Source organism: Seriola aureovittata, chromosome 14 (assembly GCF_021018895.1).
Source record: "Seriola aureovittata isolate HTS-2021-v1 ecotype China chromosome 14, ASM2101889v1, whole genome shotgun sequence".
Classification (NCBI taxonomy): Eukaryota; Metazoa; Chordata; class Actinopteri; order Carangiformes; family Carangidae; genus Seriola; species Seriola aureovittata.
Window position 1 is genome coordinate 21879952 of NC_079377.1, and position 18173 is coordinate 21898124.

Genomic DNA, 18173 nt, shown 5'->3' on the forward strand with positions numbered 1-18173 from the left:
TATACAAGATCTGTTTAGTTTGATCTTTGCATTCCAAGCTTTAATATAAATATTATATATCACTCATTAAATAATATTTTCTCTTGTTTTAATGAGTTTATAAATCAAAGTAAACTATGACTTCTACAAATAATTTTACAACAGCATTGTCAGAAATGATCTCCTCCCACAGTGCCTTTGATAATGCCCTCAGAAAAAAGAAAAAAAAAAACTGGCAAAGAACCTGCAGCATAACATGATTGTGATTGGCCTCGTGCAAATATTTGAGATGCTTACCTTGCAACTCCCATCCTGCAAACTAGCCTCTGATCAGCACATCAGGCAGCAGCAGCTATATTTATCAGCTACTCCAACTGCCCAGACTTATACCACAACTGCCTCAAACATCCGAAATAGCTCAACCAACACTAACAAATCAACACAAAGCTAGCTTACACAGTGTGTCAGTTAGTATAGAACAAATAGCCATCAAGAAAAGCACAACTCATTATTGGTCTACAAGGTATGAATCAATGGATGAGGTCACCTGATCACACAATCATTTGAATCTAGAAGTTCATCAGCAATGGCACAGTGGCCACATTATCACACACAGATCACAACAACTACGCACTGTTATGGATGTTAATCCCTGAACCCACTCCAGAAACAGAGAAACCTGCAGGCTACTCACCCATGAGAAGTCCAGCGCCGGGCCTCGCGCTCAGCAACGTCACTAACAGCACTGCTCAAGGCCAACTTCCGGTCGACCGTTGCCCATCGTTAATTCGTGAAAACACGAAAGGTTTATTGTCCACACGGACATTGCCATGGTGACTGATGCCCGCTGTGTCACTGGTCACTAGCGGGGGACTTCCGGTTTAGCAGCCTACCGTCCAGCCTCGTTTTGGATTTCAATATGGCCGACAGGTGAATAAGGGAAATTGAGAATGTAGCCAATCAAGCTAACGTTAGCCAACGGCCGCACGTTAACGTTGCTAGCATTCAACGAACTTGAAACATAGTGAGTAAAAAGTGATCTAATGTCATTTATCAGCGAATTCATCCTGTTTGGTTTTATCCTTCCTCTTCTGAGCGCTGCTTTTTTTGTTTGGACTTGCTAAAAATTACACTTTTAACTGAATCGTCCGTTTGCTGAAGGACACTCGCTTTTTGCCGAAAAGGGTGAGAAAAAAATCTGACGTTCACTCACGCAAGTTTTCTCAAATGACACGGAGCAAGCTCATTGGTCAAAAGGGGATTTCCCAGCAAGCCTTACTTCATAACTTTTGAGAAGAAAGTAACCAAATTAAATAAATTGTGGGTAGAAGTAATATTTATTTTTGATAAAACATGCAAACATTTTCAATAAGGGAAATAAAAATATAAACGACTCAAAACCGTAAAATGTGACCTGTATTAAGTTCTGTCACTTTAAAGAGCTAGATCACCACACAGAATTATTTAATCATATACGTGTTTCACCTCGTCAAATGTGTAAGTTGTGCTATGAAGCAATGTAGATCATATTGTATAAAGTAGTTAAAACTGAGTTAAATAAAATCAGTTTGAACATGTGCCATCCACAAGTGATTATGATGAATCTTAGCTCGACTACCGGGTTCATTTGAGAAATATCTGAATAAAACTCCTCCTGTATTACACTCTCTCATATGAACAACAGATCAAAAACTTTTATAATAATGCCTAAGACTAATAATACCAATTTAGTCGTTTAGAAAATTTTTCCAGTTTACTGCAGCAGGAAAAGAAAAATATGAAAAAAGTGCAAATTAATGTTTGTAATAAAATATTATTTTAATCTGGCCACTGATGAGAGACTTCAAATCCACTTAATAGATGAAAACAGAAAATAAACTTTTTAAGCACAAAGAGATGGTCTCATCTTCAGAGAGTCTGTGATTAATGGTTGTCCTCTAGAATTGTTATTATGGCATTGCAGATTAGCCCAACATCCTCTGGGTGTGTTCATTCGTCATCAGACTGGCTCAGTATTATCTCAATTTAAGAGTTACAGGCAGCTGAGCATCTAATATCGTTAGTGCAACTGCATTAACCTCATAAATATTCCCAGCAGGCCGTGGCAGTTTGGGACCATTTCAACCACAGTTCTTTCAGAGGGGCCACTTAAATTAACTCTCAATAAGAACGACTCATTTTAAAAACATCATGGCATGAGAAAAAAAAATTATGAGGAAGCCAAGAACAACAGGACAGACAGAGACCCAACAAACATCATCTAAATGGAGGAGCATTTAGCACTTTTGGAGAGAAAACAAATTTAGAAAATGCAGATGTCAGTGTAGATGTGCAGCTGTACAACAGATGACACTAGTAATGACCTCTGTAAGTTTTACACTTGTGCCACCTGCAGGCAATAAATTATACAGCTGAACTCTTTTTTTTTTTTATAATAGTTTCTCATGCAGCTGGTTGTCTGTCATTTCTCTAATTTAGATATAAAACTTGCAAAATGTACCAGTAAAAGTTTATAAGTACAAAGTATTTTATCTGCTGAATATTGGGAAGAATACACAGGTAGTTCTGCTGTGCATATTTTTTGTCATATGGATTTTAATAGCACAGTATGTATAGGATTTTTTACCCTGCATCTGGATAGGCAGCATAATAGATATTTTCCCCATTCTGGAGAACAACTAAATTTTATGTATTTGTATATGAGTATTTGGCACATCTTTTCTTCTACAAAGTTAGCACCAGCTGCACGCACTGTAGCCGCCAGTCTGCCCTGAAGACGTAGTGCTGCTCAGAGGTTGTAAAGACAACGATGGCTGAAGCTCTTGTCAAGCCACAATCACCACTGCCCTCTACTGGCAAGAAACAACGTTCAGTGGTAAAAAAAACTTCATGTCATGACCTTAAACTCATGAAATTCATCATGTTGAGACATAGCGTTGACACATACATGTGTCATCTCTGAATTTGGTTGCAACTGCACGATGCATTATTTATTATAAAATGCACCACATCTGCAACGATTTGGAAAGAAATACATAAAAAGCACCAAATTTATAACAAAATGTTTTTGGGCTAATGGGCTAATCCCAATATGTTATCTGATTTGGTGAATTTATTACGGGTGGTGGACTGGTAAGTAAACAGCTGTTAATGCTAACGCTAGCTATGTAGCAATAGCAAAACTTACAAATAGCTCCTTTAATCAGAGGAACTGTTTGTGCTCATCACAGTGCAGTTTGCTAAAATGCAAAGCATCTTTAAGTGGCAACCTGATATTGATCTCATTATTTAATATGAGGACCAGGTGTCAGTGGGAACCTGTGTGTATGATTTTTCCCACTGCTGCTTTGCTGCCATCACACCTTGGAAAATGTGAAATGGAGGAAACGGGGGAGGGAGCCAGGGCTGACAGGCATGCTGTGCTCTCTGGCACGGTGTAGGAGGTTAACTATCACAGTGTGGCTCTCTCGCTTCGAATAAAGTTGCATGAAAAACCAAGTCTCCAGCGTTGACAGCTAAAACTGTGAAAAGGAGCAACTGTTCCTGTGATTTTGGTGTCATGTGGTGAGGCTCGCTGCCACTGTGTCTTTTCCCGTCGGCATCAGCAGCCAAACAAAAAAAGTTGTCATGAGCTGAATTTGACTCTGCGGGAGTTTGGCTCTGGCAGTCCAACCTGCGGCCCGTACGCTGCTGACCCCTGACGGCTGCGCTGTCAGCGAGCAAACAGAAGCGGTCCACATGCTGTCAGCAGGGTTTTTAACAGCCCCGGCTGGCTGACACGGGGGGCAGCAGAATCTTGACTGTGACACAGCCGGCAGCTGAAAAGTCTTTTAACATCAATAAATATCACATTTATATTCTGGATGCATTTGCCTGCATGATTATGATGGATGTACAGGCGATACAGAGCCAGAGGTCTGTGCTGTCCCTCATGATCTTTGGGTGGCTTTAATCAGATCTTTAATCTTTAATCAGATGGCAGGCGGCTGTTAATTGTCCAGACCACATGCTGTTTGTAGGAGATCACAACATCACAGAAGCTCCTCTCCTTTTCCGTCCATTGTCACGGCTCCGGCTGCGAGTAGCTATTTTTTTCCCTCGAGTTTCTCTGTGGTCTCCCTGTTCACAGAGAGTCATTTTGTGTTTCCCTGGATCCAGCCACCTCCACACATACTGCCTCAGCTCATCCTCCACCACTCCACCATTCAGTCAGCAACCCACACTCCACTGTTCCTACACCCCTTCATCCTACCCTTATTTTTCATTAAATCCACTTTGTGTCAGCGTTTGGGTCCTTTAAAAACAACAGCCTTAACATTCAGCTTCTGTTTTCTACTGAAGCGTGACGCCTGCTCTGAACAGAATGTAAAGTTCGGTCAGGGTTTTGTCAAGGCTGCGTGATCCGTAAGTCCACTAACTTTTTAAAGGAAAGTGTGAACTTTTATTTTTTTGTGGTCTTCTAAATGCCCTTTTTAAGAACCTTAATCTAACCAGAACATGTCTGTGCATTAATGGGACGCTTCTATACTTTGTTTTTTGCAAAAAGGTCAGAGTCGAAGGGCCTCCTATCCCTCTGTGGTTAGCTCAGGAGACATTCTGTTGTGACCTCGGAGTGAATTGAAGCTTAAATCTTCAGTCCTGCAGAGTTCTTAAATTTCCCCCCATGACTGACCCAGCTGCCTTATTCAGTCCTGAGACCGACCTGAGCCCCAAAGTTTTTCAAACCGAACCAGGGTCAAAGTTATATTTTATTCTGAGCTCCCTCTCTCGTACAGACCTAACTACACCCAGGCGCTGGTGCACTGTTCACAGTCTAGCTGCTGAAACCATCTGTCATGAGCTAAACTGTGAACTGATAAATATCAAACCGAAACAGTGGTAGTGTTAACGTAGCTCCAGTTAACCAGCTATCACGTGCACAGAAAAACACTTTAAACCTCTCCCCCACTAATACCGAAGCCCCGCTTGATTAAAAGATGATTTACACCGAGGTTAAACGGTCGGCCACTTTGGTTTTATGGAGCAGTTGTTTTCTGGTTCATTGTGATGCAAAAAGCAGATTCACTAACCAACGCAAAACCTCGGACAACAAGTTCAGAAGATAGATGCAGAAAGGCTTAAGTTTATTACTATATATTTGCTCCTTGGCAGCTTCCACTGGAGGTCCTCCAGGCATGTTCAAGTGGAAGGAGACCTTGGGTCAGACCCAGAACACATCTGGGAGATTATATATTATTATTATTATTATTATTATAATTATTATATAACTCATCTGGCCTAGGAACGCCTCGGGTTCCCCCAGCAGGAACTGGAAAATGTTTCTAGGGAGAGGGACGTCTGGACTACTTTGTGACCTGCAGCCAACGCGACCTGACCTCAGCTAAGTGGAAGAAAATGGATGGATATATTGGAATCAGTGTATCATTATTGTTCTATTATTGAAAGTAACATTTGATATTTAGTGTTAATATTTGGACTATATTCGAGCCCTGATCCAAACTCAGACTGACATTATGCAAACTAAAATCTAAATAATGTAACCTTAACTTCTTCCCTTACCCTGTAGTGGTGCCTCTCGTCACCCCTGCGCCTCAGAGAATCTGTGCACGCCTCTTTCATTGCCTTATAATGAGAACAATTTCTCATCCCAAATGAAGCTCACATTTTCTGTGTCACTTTTCCCCATTATAATCTAACTTTAATAATATAATTTATGGTGGCATGCTGTCACATAATCCAGGTTTTGTTGGGGGAACATAATATTCACATAATTGTCTTCACTTCAGATAAGTGAGGTGAGGATGATCTTGACTTATGATCTGAATTGTTTTCCCCTCTTGGCGCTGCAGCGTGTGTCATTACAACAAGTCCTCTTGTCGTTCTCCCTAATGAGGTGTTATTAGGTGCACGGAAGAATCCCTCTCTGTAAATAATACCTGCTGACAACCACCCAGCTGCTGTCATCTGGATCATCAGAGTCCTGTTGTGTGTGTGTGTGTGTTTCTGTGTGTGTAAAAGGAGGGCGGATGGGCCATCACATATCAAAGCTGTGTCTGTGTGTTATCGTTTCAGCTCGGAGAGAGGCTAGGTGGGTCTTTTGACAGGAATTAGCTTGACATCTCCAGCACCTGAACGCTTCACAAAGCAGCACAGAGAAGTTATCTCCCCCTCTGCAGACAGATGCATATTAATATCCATCAGAAATGCCACACGGTGAAGAAAAGACCCATCCACCAGCAACTTTTAAAGTGCCAAATGTATGGTAATTAAAATTGTTGTTTCGGCTTCATGTAACAGAGAAATAATTAATTCAGACATTAGGTTTCTAAACCTCAAATGAAGTTGCTTTTTAAATGAGCTAAAGGGTGTTCATTGATCAAACTGAAAATCTCATGTTCATTAATTCAACTCTACTTTGTACCATTTGACAATCACCACTGTTTTCACAATGGAAGCCGTTGGAGTGAGTGATAGAAAATTATGTATAATAGAACAGAACAGTTAATAGCGCAATAAAAATGCATGATTGTAATTTAGCTAAGAGGAAAGATAAAACCACTCCAGAAAAAAGATCAATCATTTAATTTTCACTGAACAGAAGTGTGTTTGTTACTAAAATATCTGTACAAATTAAGATCCAACAGCAGATCACTCAAACTCATTGACATTACAGTAAATCTCCAGCACTGTGAAGATCATTGTGTTGTCGTAGGTCAGAGGTCGTGTAGCGCCTGAAGAGAAAACAAACATCTGTTGGATTTTATCACTTGCTTTTATCCAGCTCTTCTTCATGAGTTTGGCCACTTTCTGTGAAATGCTTTGCTTTGCTCTCCATCAGCTGATACATGATTTTCATTGCAATTTCCAACTTGTTTTACTTCTCTGCCTTTTCAGACAAAGACGTGAGTTTTTAAAAGATAAAATGTTTTTCTCGGACCGATGGTGGGAACAAAAAGGCTGGAATATTTTGTTGTCCTAACTGTATCTGTCTCTCTACCAAAACCAGAAACCAAACAAAGGATATAAAAATAAATAAAAGCGAAACTTTTTCAGAGAATGAAACGAGAAATGTTCAATGTAAATAGATACATCTTGATCGCCCACAGTTCATTCAGTAGATGGCCAAAGGAAGAAGAATATATATATATATATGAATACTTGCCTCACTCACCAACAACAGCAAACACATTATCCACGTCAGAAAATGCATTTAACCCATTAACGCATTTAATTTACCGACTCCATGAAAAATACAGTTGCTCACTTAATAATTTGAAACATCTCAACAGAACAGAAAAAGAGACTGATTGATATAAAGTCATAATTTTAAGATTTACATCATTAGATATTTACAATTGCTCTACTGACAGTATCCACACATTATAAATTCAACACTTTGTTTTTGTGCATCTATGTACAGTCTTTACAAAAATACAACCACAGAAACAAAAACAAAACCAAAGCAAAGACGACAGATCATGAGTGCGTCATTCTGTTTGTATCTTCCCGTCTTGTTGAGCTCTTGTTGCTCGGGCTCAGTCTCTCTCTACACTCTTTTAGTGTAAAGCACTGAGGCTTGACAAGGCATCACTGTCTCCGTCTCCTCAGCTCCAACACCTCCAGGTCAGCAGCGGGTCAAACCTCCACCTAAATAAAATATTCCTTCTGGCTCTCGCTCGGACCGTTGTGCGAGCTGCTCTGGCTGCTGAACGGCAGCTCGGGGCTGTCTTCAGGTTTCACTGTTTTTATTTCCTGGCTCTGACACAACCCTTTCCTCCTGTAGAGGAATCGGGCCATTACGGCTAATGCAGACACGGTCACAAAGATCACCACCGCTATCACACCTGTGAAGCAGAGAAATGGAAAAAGTTACAGCCTTCCTTACTCACAGTTTAGATCTATGTGAGGGAAGTCCACTTTAAAAAGCAAGAACAGGCCGGTAGAATAAATACAATGATTCAAACCTGTCACTGTAAATGTACTGATCCAACTTTGACAGATAAAAGACTCTTTCTTCACAGAGAGAAAAAAATCTACAAAACTAAGTAAAAATACGAAACACAACACAATTGATTTAATAAGCGTTTACCCCTCCTTGTCAATATTTAGAAGAGGAAGCGTTGACAGTAATTACAGCCCTGAGTCTGCATATTTAGGTACGTATCAGCTTCACACATCTGGACACTTTTAAAGCTTTTTCCACTTTCTTCTTTGCGAAACTAATCAAAGTCTGTAATTGTATCGCTGCCAGACAAACGCTCTCATACTGACTGCAGCAGATCTCTGTGTACGCTGCTGCGTTCGTTTTACCTTCAAGGTAAAAAAAAAAAAATTAAAAATTAAAAAAAAAAGTTTCATCTAGACATTAACGACTTTGTGGAGCAAAATGTTGAGACTGCCACTGTATTGAGACAGAGGACACATCAACAGCTGACATTTACTGGTTTTACAGACTTCACTTTTTTATTGTACAGAAACAGAAGTGAAAAAAGACGATGTTCTTCAAAATAAAATCCGCCTCATGCGGTGAAGGTTACGTCACTGTTGATATGAGAGAATACACTTCTCTTCTTGGGCTGAACAGTTAATCAAAATATTATCAAAATCACAATATGGCCAAGTGCAATATTCAAATCGCAGGATAAAATGCATCACAACTCGCCATAAATGAAGCATTGTGGTGCTAAAGAGATACAAATCATATTCTCCACATATGTACATGTTGTTTGGTACAAGCCCCAATAAAAATCACATCATCATCATCTTTATATTATCAATAAATATATTTTAGTGAAAATGAAAATCTGCCAAAATATATGATTTTCTTTTGCATATCGAACACCCCTGACCGTAACATAACAAAAGTAGCGTTTTATTTTGAAGTGAGCTTTCGTAACACAGGTGATGGACTGTGTTGTGCACTTCCTGCAGCTGTATTTAGCTCTACATACAAACTGTATCAGGGTGTGACGTAAGCTCAAACAGATGTGTCAGGAACAGAAAGTGTGAAATCTGTGTGTTGGTTGTGGTACATTTTGAAATGTATAGATATTTTAGGATGCAGGCAGCAGATTACACAGCTCTGTGACTTTACAAGCCTCGTTTTCAAAGGGGACAGAATTGAATTGAAGAACCCAAAATAGAGACGAAACATTATGAAAAAAAAAAACTCCTGCTTAAAAAACAACTGGTAAGAGGCCAAAGAGGCACGAGAAAACATTAGATTGCTTTTGCTTCATCATTAGTGCTGCTGTCTGCTCATTTTCTCCAGGCTCCCGGGGCATTTTCATTTATTAGAAGGTCTCTGCACCAATGTCAGCCAATAAAAAAATGGCCACTAGTTGTACGTGCAGTATAAAGTCATTTGTATTATAATTAGTTGTGTTTTACTTTGTGTACTAAGACACTCAAGGTTTTGTCAAGCTTTCATTTACGCAGTATACAATTCAGTGTCACGTCTTAAAAGAAAAGAATTCAAAGTTTTCAAGTATCTTAAACTCTTGTACATCACATTGTCACAGCTTGATATACAGAGAATTTCTGTCTCATGATTGATGATAATGGCAGAGTGACAGTGAGACATGTTGCAGTTACAGTACCTCCAATTAGAGCCGAGTCACTCCTGATGGCGTTGACCAAAGGCTGACCCGTTCCCACTGATCCAGCCTGGCCTGCAGCGCAGAGAGACAGAGGAAATAGGCAGGAAAGATATGAGGACACGTTTGGAAGGAGGATAACAGGGGAATAAAAAGAGTGAGGAACAAATAGAAGAAATGAAGTCAAACTAAAAGAGACTAAAAGAAAAAAGGAGGGGAGCAGGGAGGTCATCCGTGACATGAAAAATAGAAACGGAGATTCTACACAGAGACGCTCAGCGCAGGAAATGTGCAGGGAAACAGGAATCATCACATACAGTCAGACCATCAGTCAGAGCAGATAAGGCATATTGGAAACCACAGTACGTTTCACTATTATCCGTACGACTGACCACAGGGGAAAGATATAGCGAAGGAAACCCTTTCCAGGTCTGAGTCAATTGCTTCATCTAGTGGCCGTTAACCTGGTGTTGTTACATTATTAGGAACAAGAAGGTCCCATCACAGAGGGCTGGACAGCAGTCGATACAGTAACCTCAATAACATTTATTAATTTCAGCCTCCGGAGAAAAGGGGTGCTCTAATTTACACCTGTAGTATGAGTCTATAGTGTCTATGAGCTCATTATGAAACATGAAGAACTCATTGGCTGCCATCTTACATCAGAAAATCCAACGTTTTGATAAAGTTAGAAGCTGAGCGGAAACAGGTTTAAATAATGAATCAAACAGGAGTTTAAAAGGCCGTCTAAGCTTTAGACCATGAACTACACATCTGTACATTTTACATTATTGTCAATCATTTGTTCGTTGTTCAGTCCTCCATTGTGAACAAGAATGTGCAGAGACATGAAACCTGCCTCAACGTGCAGCATTCATGAAACCAGTTCAGCCGATGGGCCAAACATGCCAAACCACCGTTATGGTCCGTCTAACGGAGGACAGCTCTCCATGAGAGACACGACAACAAAAACCCAAAACAAAACAAACTAAAGCCTGACTGAAGTGTCTGACAGTTGAGAGCTGAGCCTGACAAACTGAGTGTTGAGATGTCCTGAACTGTTTTTTGTGAATGCAAATATAAACTATGACAATAATGGAGCTATTGTGCAGATTTTTCAAAAGAGTAAACAGAGTCCTTAATCCACAGGGTGAGCGTTTCCCAGCAGCAGTTGACTGACATTTGAGAAGTTGCTTTGAGACTTTTGTAGCAATGAATATTTTTTTTTTCCACTTTTCAACATGAAAATATAACATATGGGAAGACCCCTCGTACTATTACCTTTGTATTTTGCTCAGTAAGCTAGTACGCAAAGCTAGTTACAGTAAAAGCTGGCTTAACATGTACAACTATAAGAGCTAATTGTAGCTCACTGCAATAGTGCATGATTTATTCTTCTTGTGCGGTTTTTGGCAGTTACCAAACAGCGTCAGGTGCACCCTGAACTTTGGGCTTACCCCAGTTTGCCTGTAGACGGATTACAGTCAGATTTGTGATCAGGCCGACAGAGACATTATTAAATAGCATGTGGATTCTCGCAATGACAAGTGTGAATGGAGTCCAAGATAAAAACACAATGTCCCTCTGACCTGATTGGTGATGTGTGGTTTCTGCTGCATAGGGATTGGTTGAAGTGGAGCCACAAACGGACTGGACCAGTGGGCCGGTGACAACCACAGGGCTGGTGTCTGGGTGGAGCAGAGCGGCTTTCAGAGGGCTGATGGAGTTAAAGAGGACAGCGGACAGGCAGCCTGTGAAACCCAGAGAGGTGAGCCGAGCCAGGTCTGGATCCAGCTCACCGGAGTCTGGAGAGAAAGAGACACAGCACTATTTTAGCAGTAGACCTTTAAATCTTTGGAACGATAACACACACTTTCCCTGGTTGTAATATGTATCACATGAAACGTGTGATTTTACCTTAAAACCCTCATATCACTGGTTCAGTCAAAGCGTGCTGATGAGGACAAGCGTGACTTTTTATAGTGGGATTGCTGCACCGGCGCTACACCTGGGTCAGGAGGTCCCACAGCCACTCATCTTATTAGCAACCTATTTCTTAGTCCGTCTCTGAGGGCACGATTCTAGGCGAACATAACTAGGTCATGACAAAGCAAATTACAGCGCTGCCGTGTCTCTGTTACACGTCTGATCTGTTTAACAGTCACACCGCACAGACAGAAGACAGCAGCAGATGTATTTTGGTAGAATCGTCGTTCATGCTGTTTTAGTTGAATTTCAATCGATGCAGAAGCCGAATCCTCCAGTCTCCAAACATTTTATCGGAGCACCTGAGGTATATTTTCGTCCGTGTTTAACCAAACTTTATTGTTCAATACTGCGACAAACCCACATGGAAGTAGAAAGCATTGTGCACTGTACTGCTACAGCTCTCCAGACCAGGTAATACTGCAATGCCATCGAAGCAACCTTAACCTCCCAAGAGGAATGAGTACTCTGTTTGGAAAGTTGTTGTGTACACACTGTGAACAATCACAGGAGCAAATAACAAAGGGAAAGCCTTCTTGCCAAGTTACCACCAGGGGAATAATTGGCACATTAGATTGTGTTGTGAATACTACAGTACATGCTGTAATATTATGAGCAGTGTCCTTAATGTTGAACTCCTGCATTAGCGGTTAAGTAGAGGCTTTGTAGCGTAGCGCCCTAAAGACCTGGTGCAAGTGAAGTACGGTAACACCTGCTGGTGGCACGGTTCTGTCGGTCTGTCAGTCTTTAAGTAGCTTCATAAAACTGGAACTGTGTGTTATTAAGCTGCTTTGCCAACAGGTCTGACAGTGCTAACGGTGCTTTACTGTCTTCTTTGAAGCATTGATTTCAATTCTGTTGTTTCCATCATGATGATTAACACGATAAGAGATGTTTACACCCTACTGATACAGTTAATGTAAAATTTGACTCTGGGTAGTTGGTGTCTGAATCTCCAGTCAGGAATGTGTCGAACTGTGATTTTCTTAGTTAAAACAGAATCATACTGTTGCATTTCTCGTGTTAACAGGTGATAAATTCCCATCTTAGTGACAGACATTTATATTAATTTCTGTCTTTGTTCTTTACCTGCTGCATCCTGTACAACAGCATACAAAGTAGAAAATCTCTGAAATGAGTCTGAGTGCTCTGCAGCTTGAAAGGCCTCGTCTGGGTTTTTGAAGCCGTCTCACTTACCGTGCACTCTGCCAAGAACCAGGGACCTGATGCCATTGAATTCTACATCAGATGTCAGGTTGAAGTCCTCTTTGGTGTTCTGGTCGATCTGAAAGAAAATCACTGGTGGGTAAATTCCTCAAAACATACAACTGATGACACAACAGGAAAATGTTAGTAATGCTGCACAGCTTTTTGAGTGTCCAGCGCCCTGATATTTGTTTCTAATAAGTCATGAATACAGTGAAGTTTCATCTGTGATGGAAACAGAGTTAGAGGAACGGCTGTGTGTTTTATCAGCGTAGGAAGTAAAACTTGTGCTAAAACAAACATCATGTCTTTGAATCAGGTGCCCCAAGGTTACACTTTGACTTACAGGGAACCCAACTGCAGAAGAAGTGCTATCTTCAGCAAATGAGAAAAAATGTGTTGAGACGTTTGACTGCAGCTCAGACTTATCGGTGATTCCTGCAGCTCGTCCCTGCTGTCTTCCTGTTGCTTCTCCTGCTGGTCGCTGAAGTTGACTGACGAAGTAGCTGCTGAGAACACCAGGCCGACTCGTGCTTTAAATACTGACTGAGTAGAACAGTGTGATATCCTGTGTGTGTTTGTTTGTTACCTGCACAGAGACAGCGTCTGCCAGTCTGCTGATAGTAACAGCATGTAGCTGTCCATTAGCGAGGTTCCTCACTTTGCTCCTCAGGATTTCTGTGTCTTTGCTGCCGTCCAGTCTGTACCGTACCTCCAGCTTGTCTGAACACACAGAAATCAACAAAACATCACACTGGCACTCAAACACAGAAAGAAACAGGACGTCATGATGAAAATGAAAACATGTTCAAAAGCAACCTCTTGTAGGGTTTTTGGCATCTAAATGCTGATGGTTCTATAGCAATTACATTGTGAAATCAACATTTACTTCAGAATGATAAGTCAAAACAAAAAAGCTGTCTATTGTCACTCTAACATATTAATCAAATATCATTAGTCTTTTGTGATTCTTCATTGATGCAATCGTTTTAAAAATTCACAATTTCACCTTCTACAATAAACATTTCAATTTCCTTAACTGCTTAAAAAACCACCCAACTATGTGCATTAGAATCAGAACCACTGAAATGCTCTACGGATATTTTCTATGCTAAATCTGCCCTTGTACCCATCATCTTCATTAATAGAAATTTATTTTAGTGGGTATTAATATGTATCAAGAGAGGCCTGGATGTTCCAGGGCAACAGCAGCTGAATAATAAACCAAATAAAATTCAATATTTAGAAAATTAGGGCCAAGTAGTGTCAATAATACCTCACAGAAACAAGATCATTTATAGGATTTTTATGGCGTTCCATGGGAGAGAGGGATATAGTCGAACTTAAGGCTTTCCTGGAAAGCTTATTTTCTATTGTACTGTTGAAAAAAAAAAAAGCCATTTAGATGACGACCAATTCACATGAGCATATCTTGAATAATAACTGAGAACGCATGTAATCCTTGTGAGGCCAGTGTAATCTGAACAGAATAGATTATATGTATTCAGGAGACACAGACGGAGTGAGAGGGAAAGAAAGTTTTCAGATCATGCATTATTCATGTTTTCTTCAGCCCTGCTAATTATTTTTAACACTTACCTTTTGTACCACATTTATTAGAGGAGAGGAGACAGAGGGAAGTGAGAGGCAGTCTTACAGTGACCACAATTAACAAGTAACAGGAGATGACTGCAGAGCTGACAGACTCTATACGGATTGTCAGCGAGTTTGTAGGAGGTGAAAAGTTTTAGCTGAAATTTTCACCCTTCAACCGTTGTTAACAAGATCAGATTAACACACGTCTATGTTTTCCAGACAACGAAGCGACACAGACTCGGATAAAAAATTAATTTGAAAAAGAAAGTTTTCAAATGCAAGAAAATGTTTCTTTCATTTCAAAGGATTTCAATAGTGATGCTCTACTGAGACATTCAGGGCCGTCCAGAGAAGCAGATGAGGGTTACAGAAGCTGTGGACTTCGTTTCCAGATTAAAATAGAGCAAGAAACAAAAGCCTCCTTCATGCAGGGAGAGAGAGAGAGAGGAGATGAACCTCATGACGATGCTTAGACACAACATATCGTGTTTTTCCACCACATGGTACCGACTCCACTCGACTCTACTTGCTTTTGGCACCAGGTACTTCTTTCGCTGCAGACAGTACCCCCCCCCCATTTTTTGCCTGATGGAAAACCAAAAAGAGTCGAGTTGAGTTGAGCTGGTACCAGGCAGAAGAAAAGGGCTACTGGTGACCACTCGACTGAGAAAAGTAAGTGTTCCTTGTTAAAAATACGATACAGGTAAGAGGATGTGAGTGCTCACCATGCTTGTTGAGCAGCAGAGCCAGGTACTCTCTGTGGTAAGAGCCGACGTAGAGCAGCAGAGCAGGACTCTGGCTGGTCCTGAAGCTCAGGGAGATGTTTTCTGCTCTCAGGGTCATGTCAGAGTAAAGGGAGGAGGGCAGGGCGCTGTAGCTCCTGTTCGGCTCGTTCATCACCTGCTCCTTGACGGTGTAGGTGATGGAGGTGCCTGACTTTAAGATGGCTGACACCTCTGCAGGGAGGGAGATAATTACATTAAAAAACAAACAAACAACCTTTTGACATTTTCTTTACCATTTCATTTTGTCTGGAAACTAAGGCCCATTAACCTTTTATCCTGTGCATACACTCATTAACAGAGTATGATTTGCATTTAAATTGGCATCCAGTATATATACAGTATACCTTCACACTGCATCTAAGTAACAGCTAATCTCACAGTGGCTATAGCAGTGATTCATACAACACTGACAATGCCTAATTAGTGAATTGGTGAACAGGCAGCCACAGGAAAACCAGCTGACAGGTGAAAAGAAAAATACAAAATCTGGCTGCTAATTCTAACACAGTTGCGACCCAGAGTTGTGACTTACGTCGCAGATATAACTGTGGATCTCCAACAGACAATACAGCTGGGGCTGTTAATTATTGGATACATATGAGGCTGCATGACAGTGCTGACATGATGACTTCCTGTGACGACTTAAAAAACAAGTCGAGTAGGCGTGAGGTCTTTAAGAAAACTAATTTTTGCAATGCATTAGAAAACAACAGTCTGGAATAATGCCCAAGTTACTTTACAGAAAACTTTTTAAGACACCAAGCAGTTGGGAAAATAACAGCATCTACGTTTCTATACAGATGATTACATCTTATTATAAAAGGAGCAGAAGTCTGCACTCAGCTCTTTGCTCTCTAGTATCATACAGTTTAAAAAGCCCAAAATATTAGAAACAGAAAGTTATGTCTCTTAAATACTGAGGAAGACTTCATCGCAGTATATTAACTTTAATGTTTTCCTTCAGTGTTGGAAAAAAGACAATAGACTGATATTTTGTTCCTAAAGTAGAAAGAGTCAAAATTATCAGACAACCACAGACGTCCTCAAGACTTATTTTACCACGGGATTAAGATGATTAGCAGCTGTGTAAAATAAGGATTTCATGTGTTGAGTACACGGCGGTGCAGTGTGCACCTGGACTCGACTTTATTCGTGACCTCCTTTTGGCGTGTATGGTCTCTCCTCATATCTCAAAGTGTGCGTGTGTTTTATTTATAGACCACTTTCAGGTGCTGCACTGTAACAGCAGCTTAGGAGCATCAGTCACTGCTGCTGAAAAGCTACTGAATGACTCACATTCTTGCTCAGCTCTGTGTTGTCTATGAATGAGAACCTCTCCATAATGCCAGTTTGCTTCAGAGCAGCTCATCTACTCAACAAGCTCCTGCGGTATTTAAACCCCGGCTCCTTAATCCACTCTTCATCAGATTGTCCATCCACTCGTGTCGTACCACACTACGGCCAAACTCAGGGTTTTGAGGTCAAGTTTTCCTGGTGTTGCTTTTGACTCCAGCCTAACTATTCTTTGCCTGTGCTCCAGGTTCAACTTTGTCTGTCTGCCAGAACTCCTCATTGTGTCTATGAACCCCAGCCTGAGATCCAGCATCCAGCCCGCTCTGTGTTCCTCCTCCAGTCCCCTGCTCGGCTGCCTGTCCTGCTCTCCAGCGATCCCAGCCCCAGCCTTAAGCATAAAATCTACAATAAACAGCCTTTGTTAAACCGCTCAGCTCTCTCTGTCTGTCCTCCCTTTGGGTCCAACAGAAAGCGTTATTTAAAATGTAACAATGTCAGGATAAATTTGGGGAGATCTTTATAAAACGATGGTCTAATGGAATCGTGCAAACATAAAACATCAAATCTTGAGTTTGAAAATTGAACTCAGGTTTATCATAAATGAAATCTCAGCGACGAGTTGGAACAAGGTGATAAAGATTATATTCTACCAGACAGGTTTGAAGTTACTGAAGGGGAACCTAAGAATGAGAGAAAATGGATATTAAAGGGGCTATTTGTAAGTTTTCTCTGCCACCGTACGTGGTTTCTTGCCAGGAGAGGAGGGTGGCGATTGTCTCGTTGAAGTTTTGAAATTCAGTGATGAGCTACAAAACATCAACATTTGGGGATTTAGGGGTTCAATAAAAAAAAAAAAAAATTAGTGTGTGTGCATTTAACTGAAGCTAGCTGGCGGCTATAGCTCCATTTTAACATTGCTGGTTCACTAGCTAACTAATAGATCTAAAAAGTTCACTGAGATCTCACTCATATGGCTTTGACTACACAAAGAGCTGAAGACAGAATCGGCTTTATCAGAATGTTTCTGAATTGAAAACACCATAACAATCTTTTTAGGCTGACTATGTCTTCAGTCATCCTGTTTCTCATTTAGTCATTATTTGCATAAAAGCTAATTCTGCAGTGTGGCGCTATGATGGCCCCAGGCGCTGGAGGGAGATTGGTGAGAAAAGCTTGTGTACCTCTGTCGCAGAAGGCTCCAGTGTAAGCAGACGGGCCACAGTTGCAGGAAAAGCTGTTGGATCTCTCCACACAGCGTCCCTGGTTCTGGCACAGGGAGCCGTAGCTGCTGCAGTGGCCTGGACATCCCGCCTGAACCCCGGGGGTGATCTTGGCTCTCTCCTCCAGGTCCAGTGTGACGCCATTCAGCTGCAGGGAGCGAATACAACCCCGAAAGCCTTTCTGCCTGGAGGCCGTGCCTCCTGAAGACAAAGGAAAAACTCAGCATTTGGTCTGTCTTTTCCTTTTTCCTGCATGTGACACATATAATCTCTAGTTCAGTCCAGCATAATCTATAGTCATTTGATTACCTGATTAATCATGTAATACATAACGCTGTTAAAAATGCATAAGGTGACATCTTAAAATTGCTTGACCAATAGTTCAAAACCTGAAGTGACAATGATATAAAACATAGAAAAGCTGTAAATCCTCACATTTAAGAAGCTGTGAATCTATAATTGTTGCAGATTCATTTTCTCTCAGTAAACTAATTGATTAATGGAATAATCAT

General features: G+C 40.9%; 1 protein-coding gene across 1 annotated transcript in view; it reads right to left on the minus strand.

Annotated features, from left to right (window-relative positions):
- Window positions 1-6546: 6546 nt before the first annotated feature.
- The window catches only part of LOC130181839 (contactin-associated protein-like 4), a 64115-nt gene continuing 52488 nt past the window's right edge, over window positions 6547-18173 (minus strand). Inside the window, exons 18-24 of the mRNA XM_056396294.1 lie at window positions 17623-17862; window positions 15089-15319; window positions 13357-13490; window positions 12759-12846; window positions 11165-11380; window positions 9579-9650; window positions 6547-7823 (exon numbers count right to left, since the gene is read on the minus strand). Of these exons, the coding sequence (XP_056252269.1) occupies window positions 7627-7823; window positions 9579-9650; window positions 11165-11380; window positions 12759-12846; window positions 13357-13490; window positions 15089-15319; window positions 17623-17862 (1178 nt within the window). The 3' untranslated portion in view covers window positions 6547-7626. The remainder of the gene's footprint in view (window positions 7824-9578; window positions 9651-11164; window positions 11381-12758; window positions 12847-13356; window positions 13491-15088; window positions 15320-17622; window positions 17863-18173) is intronic.